At 33.7% G+C, this 13163-nt stretch overlaps 2 protein-coding genes across 2 annotated transcripts; one reads left to right on the top strand and one right to left on the bottom strand.

Annotated features, from left to right (window-relative positions):
• The first annotated feature begins 1229 nt into the window (after nucleotides 1–1229).
• LOC132544042 (uncharacterized) lies at nucleotides 1230–5563 on the top strand. The gene is made up of 5 exons (XM_060207607.1): nucleotides 1230–1262; nucleotides 1751–2191; nucleotides 2335–2475; nucleotides 2884–3084; nucleotides 3698–5563. Exons 2-5 carry the CDS (start codon nucleotides 1757–1759, stop codon nucleotides 3896–3898), a joined length of 978 nt encoding a protein of 325 aa, XP_060063590.1. The 5' UTR covers nucleotides 1230–1262; nucleotides 1751–1756; the 3' UTR covers nucleotides 3899–5563.
• Nucleotides 5564–9671: 4108 nt separating this feature from the next.
• On the bottom strand, nucleotides 9672–11213 carry LOC132544026 (uncharacterized). Its single transcript, XM_060207586.1, has 3 exons — nucleotides 11141–11213; nucleotides 10343–10556; nucleotides 9672–9801 (listed from the first exon to the last, which is right to left on the bottom strand). Exons 1-3 carry the CDS (start codon nucleotides 11211–11213, stop codon nucleotides 9672–9674), a joined length of 417 nt encoding a protein of 138 aa, XP_060063569.1.
• Between the last annotated feature and the right edge of the window lie 1950 nt (nucleotides 11214–13163).

Raw genomic sequence — 13163 nt, 5'->3', positions numbered from 1 at the left:
CGGAAATGAATGCACATCAGCATTATGCACTTAATGGACTTGCTTTGTTCATACTGTTTTTGATTGAGTAAGGAGTGAAACGGGACTGGAGTTTAAACACAATGACGTGTAAGCAACTCTTGTCTTCCGGTCGCGTGTCATGGTCTCGAACTCGACATCGTATTTTCGCGTTCTCGACATAAAATAGAGTGGTGAGATGTCCCTTTAAACCCTTACTGGCCGCCATTTAAAATTCATCAGAAATCATATAGCATAATCACCATTGATTATCAACCACGTGTAAGTCACCCTAGAAAAAAGTCATTTTCGAAACTTGGCAGATAAAACTGGGTTTTTTTTAAATATGGGACACCACTTCGACACTGTGACATACTAATCTGCTCCTTACAATGCTATAAATGATGTGAGCTGTGTTGTAGCCCCATTAAGAAGCGGAATGACATCAGCAGTTATACAGTCGGTCACTTAGGAAGACGGTGATAAACATAAATCCACCTTGTACATTTAATATACCAATATGTGTTTACTGTTTTTGTGATAAAGGGGTAAAAAGTTATCACGAACACAGCGTATAAATAGCCGATGTGTATTGACTGTGTAGCAATACACGCTATCAGTCATTACGTCATTCGGCCTGGCTTAGGATTTATTCCTTTCAGTGTTTTTTTGTTTTTACTAATTTATCCAGTTCAAATTTCCATGTTGATATTCTAATATTCTTTGAACATACATCACTGTTATAAAGCTATATAGAACAGATCCGTTTAACTTTATACATAGTTGTTTAGTTTCCATAAGAAATCTGATTATAATATGTAAGTTATGTTCACCTGTGTAAGAACAGCAGGTATGCGAAATCAGGAATGCGTGCTTAATTTTAAAATTACATAAACTGCATCACATATAAAAATAATATTGTATAAGCCGACTGATATGTACCCTTACTTTTTGAGTAATAGTTTACTGTATGCATTGAAGTGTTTAACACAGACAATGAAAAGATAAAAAAAGCAACATAATTATCTAATCATTGGTGTGGCAGGGATGGAAGGAAACTTTCATTCAAGAGATCGAGTTCTGATTGGCCAACCGTTAAACAACGGGAAGTTGTGGTTATCGGCGGAAATGACGGACACGCGAATCTTAATCTTTGAACTTTAAGTATAAAAACTTTGTGTCGGCGGATTTTTGGTTATCATTTTCTCCCCGGTCCGATACTTCAGAAGTTGAACAAGTGAAGAGCACAAAAGTGTAACGCAAACGTAAGTATTTAAACGTACAATCAATACCGTTTATGATCTCGATTAATAATTACCGGAATAATCGATCTAGATGTTTCTTTTTTAATTTATAAGTTTATATATTGATTTTATCTAATCAATGATATGTATCCTAACTAAAGTGAACTTATAGCACCTATTTGCATCCTTAGTGTTAATATTTATTAGCCTCCGGATCTTCATGAGATTTCAACCACAATGCCAGCTATACGTTAGGCTACAGCGAACAATTAAATGAAATGCTTTCTTTCTTTTTCCTTCCCTTTTTCCCCTTTTCTTTCTTTTTTATTTTTCCTTCCATTCTTTCTTTACTTCTACATCATTCTTTTTTCCTTTCTTTTTCCTTTTTTCTCCCTTTCTTTTTTTCTTTCTTTCTTTCTTTCTTTCTTTCTTTCTATGTACTTTGTGATGCATTACAGATTGAACAATTTTATTATTTTTTCCACCTTTCAATAAAATTCTCCTTTCAGAAGCCAATGAATATTTTGATAATCGAGTTGGTTGTTGAGTTGCTTCTGGTAGCATCAGGATTCTCGATACCAATTATAAAGAAGAATACAGAAGACAAGTACAATTTTCCACCAAATTTCTCCGAGACAACCGCAAGCACACGAGATGAGAATACAGACAGAATTTCACAGTTGTCCGTTATGGAAATCCAACCAAACACAGAAGTTGATACAGATCAGAGATTGTCCATTCCATCACCCAAGTCATACACTAATACGGCGTTAAATTCAGATATGGTGTCATCAGAAAATTCTTACACGGATGGAAGGTCTCAATTGTCCTCCCTTAGGTTGGGAGGGTCGGCATCCTTGCATTTCCGATTCTGGAAAAGTGTATCCAAAACGGCAATACCTCTAGTGAAATTTCTTGGAAATTCTCTGGAACGTCTTGTATTAAATCATGTAAGTAGCATTTTAATTCTAACTTTTGAGAATTACAAATAACGAATGAATTTGAAGGAGTATCATAGAATTTTCCTTCAGTTATTTACTTATTTCAACATTTTATACAACTTTAACACTCACGTATTATTTATGTTTTTCAGTGTAAAGATAATAATGACGTGATACCAGACGATTGCTTAGACTTCTCGTTTAATCTTGTTAATAACTGGAATGTACGAGATTTCATCCGGTCACCATCAAACGAAGTCATGATGATCAAGAAGCAGAAAAGGTTTAACAAGGTATTTTGAATAATTTTATCTTTTTCTAACCATTGTGTCAAAATGCATAAAAATTACAACGAAGAAAATACATTTCAGATATTCCATCACGTATTAGTTTCCTAATCAGAAGTATAGTATAAGCAAGAAGCATGAATCGGACATCAGTATATCACTGAATTAAAAATGATTTATTTCTTTGTGAATTTTGTTATAATCAATTATGAGTCCATACTCATGTTTATCATTAATGTATTCTTTAAAGAAATATTTAAGTATAATATATATTTAGTACATATTGATAACTGTGACAAGTCTACAAATATTTCTTGTTTGTTTTTTACGGTTGAGTTGACATGGGAGTTCCTGCTAACTTATGTCTGTCTCTCGCTATATATACACACATACGATGTTCATTTAATGTTATAGAAATTGCTTATTGACGTCATCCAAGTACTTCGTTACCATTGGGGAAACCTGACTGACCTTCTAGCTATTGAAAAACGACATATTTGTGGAAGCGAGGCCGTCTGTGACGTCGACTGCACTTTGGGGTCCTCCCTGTATTGTTCCTTGAATGGCGTCATTGTTCCCCAGTTGGACGAGCTCATCCTTGGACTGGAAAAGGAGGTGGGTCTATAACAGGATGAACACAAATGAATTAACACCAGTCGAAATACAGAGTATATATTTAACTGTACTAGATTGGTCTGGACATCTAGCGGTATTATGATATACTAGGTAAACTCTCGACAACGATTAGCGTATCTATACTGTATACAGTGGAATTCTATCAAATGTTGTATGTCTTCTATCAAAGCAATCATTTAATTTGGGGTTTCGATTGTGTGTTCATTCTTGTTTTTATTTATTAATTTTTTTAAACAAAGATATTCAAGAAAATAAACTGTTATTTAAAATGTTAAATATAAGCTTACTTAAAGTAATAGAATTATTATCTTGAGGAGTAACTGCATGTATGTATAGACACTCCATGTTGGTGGTAAAGAGATGCTTTACAGTAGGGCCGTGACTTTTACATTGCTGTATATGATGAAATCAGTATAGAAATAACATATTTTTGATTATAAAAGAAATACAGAGATCACAGAGTTTGACCGATACTTTCACTCTGGTGAATGTTTTAAATAAATTTTCATCAGTGATAAGACAAATAAGGGTAATTAAATCAAACAGCGATATTAATTATTTTAATTACATGTTTCCTTTGGTTTATTTACAGGCAAAAATGTACTACGGTGCAAAGATTAGTCAGCAGACACCAGAAAGGATGAACCCCGAAAAGGTCCGATTTTATTCGAAATACCGAGTATTCTATGTACTCGGAACTATGTATAACATAATGCTACAAATGTTCGAAACGGAAGCAGCTCTCAGCTATATACTTGACTTTACAAAAGTTATGCGACTCCAGGTTCGATAAGGAAGCCAACGGTATAACTTGACCTATCTGCACATAGGGAGCGAGGATGTTCTACAGACATTGATAAATACTCCAATTTTCTTGTTCCTAATAGATTTAAGTATTTTCTACACTGGTTATTAGCTTCTGCAGTACAACTGAGAACAATATATATACATTAACAGTATGATAGCCGGATCTGTCAATACTGTAGGATTGGGATAAATATATAATGTTACACGGATATGTACACATATATCTACACGTAAATGTTTACATGTTTCTCTCCAGGCTTGGCACACGTAATCCAACCGTCAACAACTTCCTGTTAGGTATCCGTTCTTTAAGTCTATAGTGTATAATGTATTTAGAAGTCGCAATGCTATGGCGATTTCTGCTGGTGCTGATATTTCACTTTTTACTTATTTTTCTATTATTTATATTATTTACTAGATGATATAATTATAATTGTTTAAATTGATGTTAATACCCACAAGTCCCTTTAAATTATCAGTCCCATTACTTTACCGAGATCAACATATCTAAGTCAATTAATTCTACTTAAATATAAAGAGACTTTTTTTTATTAATTTTATTTACATTTTGAATATTTATTTCATCACCCGTCATACACTATATTTTGTACAGTGTCAATTTTTTCAATGTTAGATTTTAATGATGCTTTTGCACATGAAATCGATTTAATCCTATTTATATTTATTGCATCGTCTTTATTTTTAATGCTCAGGTTGTGTTTTAATCACCACAATGGACATTTTGTCTTGCATTTGAGAAATTACTCATTACCTACATATTACATACAATGTTGCATTTTCAAGTAACTGACCATATGCTGTGACCCACATACGTTAATATCTAGTTCACCTATTCAAGCCAAAGACAAACGATGGATAAGAAAAAAAAATAAATAAATAAATCTCCATTGTTGTAAATATGTGTATGTTAGTGTAAATTCTTTCCCATTTATTGGCAACCATTTTCACTTTAACGCATTTTACCTTGCAATGACGGGACGACTTAACATCAAAGTTGTAATATATATTACGTGAAGATTTAACGCGCCAGATAGTTATAACTTACATGTAGGATCGTACAGTAGTTTCCATTTTATGTCAGATTTATGATACAAAAATCATTTTTCAATTTAGCGATTCTCTGGTGAGAATCTTCAAAAGGAGCGTATCAGCTTGTGATTGGTCAGGTTTTTTTCCTGGTACTAATTAAATTATTTCGCTTGTACCTTCAATGATCGAGGATGGTAAATCTTATTCTATCTTATGAACGTACAATTGAGAGTAGAAACAGCAGAAAAACGATGAATGTAAATATGGAATGTGACAATCAATGCTACATATACCTATGCGATTAAAGAATTCGATGATTTTATTATCTTTCGAATCTCCGCGATATGTAAAAATAAATAAGTTCTCCGCGAAATGTAAAAATATATCAGTTCCGCCAATATGATGTTTTATTACATTTCAAGATTCGTTTGTTTTTTGTATCAATTTTTTATGGAATTCATAATTGACAGATAAAAAAATTCTGTCACATCTGTCTTAAAATGTTTATCATAAACCACATACTTGCCATACCATGTACATACGTTTTCCGTTGATATCTTTTTGATTTTTTTATATATGAATAAAATGCTTATAAACATAATGATGTATTTGTTGTAAGTACGTTTCAGTTTTGTTGGAGTTTTCTATGAGTCATATAAAAACGGCGTCTAGTAATGATAGAACCACCCAAAGGCTCTTTCATAGCGCGATTACACTGAGATGTCAATTATCAGTGCACAGTTGTATGATATAACACTAAGCACAAGTTAACTGACAATAAGAATAATGACTTTTTATCTCTAACATATTTAAAGCTGGGGTAAATTTAACGTTATACCCTTGGACTGGCACCCATCACTGAAGTCAAAAGTAAAACAGAAGTCTTTATAAGACAACCAGTAGGAGATTAAAGTGTGACATGTCGATGGCTACGCGGTCACCTTCATCAGACAAATGATCAGTGTTGGGCGTACTAGCACTAACGTACATAGTGCATGGGATGGTAAGGAATCGACTTACTATAATCCTACGTACAATAAGTCCGTCACACTATTTTCGACCTTAGTGTACATAGGATTATAGTGCATTTGGTCGATTCATTAACATCTCGTACACTACGTACGTCAGTGCTAGTATGTTCCACTCCGGTCGTTTTTTTATGAATAGACATCGAAACGTCACACTCTAATCTTCTACTGATTGTGTTGCAAGAATTTTTATTCTACTGACATTACCAACCTGAAGAAAATGTTCTAGAAATTATAAAAATAAAGTACTATTAGTCAAAAGGAGAGAAACCAATCAGATCAAATGAAATAGATATCAACAGATTTGGCGTTGTGACTATATGAACCACTGCAAATAGAACGAAGAAATGTTTAATTGTGCAAATGTGCGATTACCACACTGAATAGCATTCAACAATATTTGGACATTTACTACACTTAAGTGTCGAACATTTCTGCACCTTCGCGGTAACGATTGAAAACACTTAGAAAATGAGTGAAATGTAGTACTTCTATGATGGAGGTATTTCAGTCTAGGATCATTTGGACACTTGCGTACTTTTGTTTTATCTACATGATATCAAACTTTAACATGAAAAGATTGATTAATTGTGAAATTTTATATCTATTAGCAACTCGATCTCTGCAAATATGATTTCCACTTTTCTTCTGAAGGAGTATTATACTATGAGATTCTGCGCCAGAACTACACTTATACATCATTATTTATACTTGGCGATGGTGAGGAGAAGGAAGGAGACAGAAGGAAGCCTTTCTTGTTTCAGTTTGAAACAAGGCGCATATAGCTGTTCTAGATTTTAAAACAAGATGTATTTATAAGACAATATGTCCACGGCTGCAACAAAATTCTGAAGTGGGATATTGAAATTTTATTCTGGAAGGCATGTGATAATTGCATGCACACTTTGTGAAACACTTATGTCTTCATTGTGGTAATAATTTTCTTTTACCTCATTACAAATGTCATGTTTGTACCACCAGAAAGTTCTTGTTAAAACTAACGCACGTGCCAAATATCAAAGTTCTACCCCTTAAGGTGCAATAATTAGACACGGTTAAAGGGTAATGTCACTTCAGTTACAATCCTATATTTGTCACCACAGGTTTTTGTCACATTTGCAGGTAAATCACTGTAGGAATCAGTGAAAGGAAGCCAAGAGTAACGTTATGGCTGTTTTGTAGATGGGAAATGGGTCATTTTAGTCTGTCACTATGATCGCGTTAATATTCAGACACAAACCACGAATATGTTGGTCTAAATAATTAAAAGTGACAAATCAGGTAAGAATATTTGTGGCAACGAAAAAAAAACATCATTGAAATATGTATAACGACTTGGATCAGTGGTGCTGTTCTTCTATATATAAGATGGTACAGTGTGACAAAGAGGTCCAAATGATAAAACAATAATCAAGGATATAATCGAAAAGTCTTCATATCTAGGCTTGTCAGAACGATAAAAACACAATACCTATTTACTTTAGAAACACACAGTCTTAGTGTTATTTTAGGTATTCGTCGACAGCGAAACCATCTGTTTTAAAGAAGATGATTAAAGCTAGTACAACGCCTTGACGTTAGTGGATGAATTATGACAAGTGGTATGGGGTTAGTGTCACTACAGCTCTGACCTTACAGACACGGTGTTTGTGGTTATATGATGTTCTCATCTCCCACTTATACCAACAAAGTAATAACAATTACATTTTTTCCGCGTAAATGTTAAACCTTGAACAAGAAACAAGCTGTTACAGGGAAGCGCTATTAATATCCACACAGACGTGTGGAATAACACACATTTTCAGTAAAGGTTAACTGTGTTGTTTCAAGTTCTCCTTCATTTCACGGGAGCACTCCTGGTTTTACGAATAAAAGATATAACTGGTTTTTAACATGGGGATCACAGTCTTAATATTGTGAAAGCTGTTATTGTGGAAAACAGATACACTGAAAACAAAACTTCATAAAATTGTGAGCTGTTTCGTAAAATATTTCCTTATGTCCAAACTTAGCGATATGTGGAACATTTTAACTAATTAAGCTAATCCACTTAATAGTTCTCTAAATGAGTCCTGTTGCTTCATAATTTTTTGTTGACATATAATGTCACAGTTGAATAACGTTATACATCCTTACACAAATGATATAAAAACATGTAGAAAATTTCAACATTTGAAGATAATATGAACCAAAGAGAGATTTACACGGAGACTCCTGAAAAAAGTACAGGGAGAGTCAGACCAGGTGACACTTGCTATGTAACCCTTGGTCAATCCAAGTAAGTAATGTCACATTCTTAAATGAGAACAAGGTATACAACAACGGAGCCAACAGGCAAACTAACGAATATTAAACACGCCCACAAGCTAACAAACCATACCGTAAGATTAATCAGTCATTTCAATTAAGGTAATTAAAGTATGTACGTTTTTAAAGATTTTACCGTCAGGATGAGATATTCCTGTCACGAAATGTATGGTTCTTTATGTGTCTTGTGAAAAAGCCGCTTGCCCTTGAAACAAAAGGTTATCGTTATAAAACGCACTTTAAAACATACTTTAATGACATTGCCATTCTGTTAGGACAAAACAGAAAGCACCACGCCAAGTGTCACGGGTTTTCAGAATAGACATCTTTCCTGAACATCTGACTTCTGAGTTCTGAGTTTGAATATATATATATGAGCTATTCTGCGTTACAATAATGTGATTGCAAAAGATTCGTAAAATAATGAGACATGTGTATTAGATTTCATTTTACAGTACTTTAATTCGACACATATTATTTGATCGTTTGGAAAGAAAATCGCAAAAGCTTTGACGTGAATTTTGCCAGCTACCCGGTACTATAGTCATGCTAACATAAATAACAACAAAGCAACTATCGATTATATTTTATTGATATTCCGTATCATTTTATAAACTACATAATGGTTTATTAAATGATAATCAGTTTGGTGAAACAGTAGCATCACCGAACACATTATTGAATAACGAATTACAGCACTACAAGTGACTAGACATACTTGTCAGAGTCCAGGATAGATACACATCAGCAACACGTTATAATATCTCAAAATTTTCTCATCAAAGGTATTGAATTCTGTAACAGTTGCTCCAGTAACACAGAAAGGAAGGTGTAAGATAACAATACATCAGGTTGTTCTACATTGTCATAACCGCTCGGAGAAATAGATCTGATCGTTCGTAGTCATTCTTCACATCTTTTCTAATTCCAAGAGTTTGCTTTACAACTGAACGTGTGCCAATATGAATACATTATTTTGTCTAGATATGGAAATCAATTCAGTGTTTCAGTTGTTTTGGTGAAAAGCATGTAATCATTTCTTAACGTTTTGGACCTTTGTGTTTTTATTTTTTCTAAATGATATGTTTCTGACAATTATAATCATACTTTTGAATAGTATCAAGGTCAATTACATGGGGAGATACCACAAACTTGGACAGATTTTCTCTATACACATTTGTAATATACGTAGTCAGGTATATTTTATAAGTTATGCTGTATACTTAAAATGTATTTATGTACTTTTATCATTTGTTTATTATGATACACCGATCTGGGGCATTTTAAATGCTCACTCGCACTGTAACGATCACTCCACAAGGATAGGAACATTTGTATATGAAGAAGGTGAGGTATTGAAATAACCTATATTGTCTATATCATTCCATCTGCCATCGCGCCATAACCTCCTGCGAACAACTCTCCCATTGGATTGTCAGCCGCCATGGCGAAGCCTTGAGCACCAGTATTGGATAGAGACAGACCCATCGATCCTCCAGGACTCCTGTAAATAACACCAGTATTATGTGATGTCTATGTTCTTTTAAATAAACTTTATATAAGGAGATTATAAAACAATAGAAAGGTTACAAAATCGTTTTACTTTTAGAATTTTATTAAATATGTTACTATATACCTCACTCTTTCTTTTAGAACAAATGTCATTTACAGCAAGATTAACCAGGCTATACCAATACAACAAGGCAAATACCGATTTCATCGAATGCTCATGAAAAAATATGTTTAATTAGGTGTGCTGAACGCATAAGCGTCTTCTGCATCAACGCCAACCCACGCAATGTTAATCTTGTTCATTATAAATGTGTGATGTCATGTTCTATAAAACTCCCCAATAATGACCACTGGCCTCTTGCAGGCAAATCGTGATATTTGGGTAGCTGAACTTGAATACCAAATGACATGTAACCGCCATAGGAAAGCAGGAATATTGTAGAAAGAGTGAAATTGTTATGCTTATTATGCAGCTTGGTGGAAAGCTGTCCCTGTTGGTTTCGTTATATATTAAAAACTGTTGGTGTACTCACTGGGCCATCATTCCTCCGAGACCGCCCATGTCAACATCAGTCATCATAGACTGTCGCATTTGTTTCATCATCTTCCTCTCCCTGGCAGCATTGACGGTTTGTGATATAAAGTCAGGTATCCACTGCAGCATTGGGTTACTAGTCATGTTGGCTACGGCACTTTTCGGAATGAACTTACTGAAGAAGTTCGTTGGGGGGCCCACAGTATTTTGTACTAAAACGACAAAACTTGTACTTTCAGTAAAAAAAATAAACGTTAGAGTCACGTATTCCTTCACATCCCTTTAAACAAAGCATACAAGGAAACCTTGGCAAAAATAATGTAAAATACGAAGCATGGGTAGATAAAATAAAATAAAAAACTAAACCAAATGCAAAACAGCATCAAAGTTTTGGTGTCAAAGAAAGGATTTCTCTCTCCTTTGTTTTACATGTTACCTCAAACTTGATTACTATTTATCCGTGTGCTTCGGTAAATTATCTGTGCAACAGGTTAGCCAAAACCGATATCTCACTTAATAGACATAAGTTTTGGTTTTATTTAATGGCTACATATGCCACCTCCTTCCAAGCAGTTCTAATAAATATAACAGATTTAGATATGTCTTTAAAAAAAAACCACTAGCAGCCATCAGAATATATAACATTATATGATAAACATTAAAGATGACTCTTATTCTTATGTTATAAAGTAAATACAAGTTTTTCTTTCTTTCAAAACATCATATTATGTTTATTCTTAAAAGAAAACCGTCCAATGTTGACAATAAACATCAAAACATACAAAAACAGACTTACCTGCAAAACCTTCCATTGGAAATGACGATACGACTGCAACAGTGCATACAGCACAGAACAAGAAGACAGACATCTTTCCAGATAGTTCCAAACCGCAACTTGAAGGCTATTTCTGAAAGGATAATATTCTTCCTTGTTTTACAGTAGTAGCCGTTATTGTCCAGATAAGGATCCTGGCAACTGAAAGTTTTCAGTTTTCAATTTCTTAAAGGAAGACTTTGTGCAGACATTTGATTTGTAATGTTTTTCAAATCTGTCTGTTTAATTCTTGATATTTCTGCATATATATTCGAGTTATTATTCCCCATGCATTTGACTTCAAGGATTAGTTAATTTTGTTACGTTGTTGAAATAGCAATTCTTTTCAATGTGTCTGTGCGTTCTTGTTCTATATGATATCAGATGAAGAAACCAAATCCACTCTAGCATGAAGAGGATTCCATTGTCAGTTGTTTGAAATATACATATAAACACCCATTTTCGTTATAAATCCAAAAGTATCACACATTTCACGATTTACTACACTGATTTAGACGTTCAAGTGCAGCTTGTTATATATGTAGCATTGTCATCACCCACGCAAATCACTAAAGCATCGTTTGACAGCTATCCCTAATCAAACTGTCGCTGTGGCTCATATTGGTTAGAGGTCATCTATAAAAACGTCATTTGAACGTGTGTACGAGACATAAAATGACTATGCGGTTTATCGTAAAATGCTTGACCGTAACCATGTTTGGTAGATAATTATTTCAAAAGTTTACTTGCCTTCTGTTTCATCAATGTATATTCTCAATCCTCAATTATGAACATTTTTATTGTTAATTAAATTGTTGTATATATTGCTTATTCATAAATTATATAAATATCAAAGGGGTTTTCTTTTCATACGAGAATTTATTAAACGAGTCCTAGAAGTGACACACTAGTGACATAAACACAAAAACATTACATAGGGGAACTCATTAGATCACAAGCTGATTATGTGATATGTATATTGATTGAAAGTCGTTTTTTAACTTTCATAGAGCTATAAAAAAAACCAGCGGTCACATCCATACGACAGGAAGCTTGTTAGAGCCATGGAAGTTAAAAAAACTGACTTTCAATTCAAATGATTATGCTTCTTACGAATTATTTTTCTGCCTTTCCGTTTTAATTGTTAAATATTACGGTGCACCGAAACAATTCTCTCCAAGGGAAAAACGGTACAGAAAGAACAACTTTCACTCGGTGATTGTCAAAACAACAGAAATAAGAAATATATTCTGCGTGAGAAAATTTTGAATTGTTTCTATAAAATATTCTGTATATTCCTATTAGGAACAATGAAAGATAAACATATACACAATTAAAACGTTAAATTAAACCCCGATTACCAATATCGTTCCTACTGCCTAGTGTCACAGTTGACACTGTGCAGTGATGCCACTCCGCCAGCCGACTGGAGGCGGTTGAATCTGTGTGTGTGTGTTTATCAACCATGATCCGAAGTGAAAGCTTCATCTAAGAACATATCATTTAACAGTATATCATCATCTGAAGTTTTTCATCCTCACCCAATATTTCAACATTTTACATAGTTGAGGGATTCCGGAGGTGCTGTATTTCTACTCGGATTCCTTCATGATCGGTGTTCAAGATGACAATAGAAGTGATGATATGTTGTTCTTCTTATGCAATATACACACAATACTGTTTCTTTATTTTTATGTTCGTTTTATTTGTTGCATTTTTAAAAATATTTTTGTCTTGCATAATTTAATTCTTAAATCATTTTTAGGTGATGTGAAGTGGCAGTTGAAGGGGTCTTCTCAAAAAGGTAGCCCGAGTCACTACTCACACAAAAAATCTATACCAAACGGCACATAAAATGTTTAGCTGTAAAAACCCTTTGAAAGTAGTATTTTGTATGTTTCATATAGTTGGTGGCAGCGCAAATGTAAATATATATATATATATACACTCTCTTTTATAGCTATTTTGTTACTGTTGTTTTTTCCGATAAAGCATTAATTACATG

This window comes from Ylistrum balloti, unplaced genomic scaffold, assembly GCF_031769215.1.
Source record: "Ylistrum balloti isolate Yb309-2 unplaced genomic scaffold, AGI_CSIRO_Ybal_v1 Utg369778, whole genome shotgun sequence".
NCBI lineage: Eukaryota > Metazoa > Mollusca > Bivalvia > Pectinida > Pectinidae > Ylistrum > Ylistrum balloti.
The sequence above is the reverse complement of the archived record's forward strand: the minus strand, read 5'-3'. Positions and strand labels throughout refer to the sequence as shown.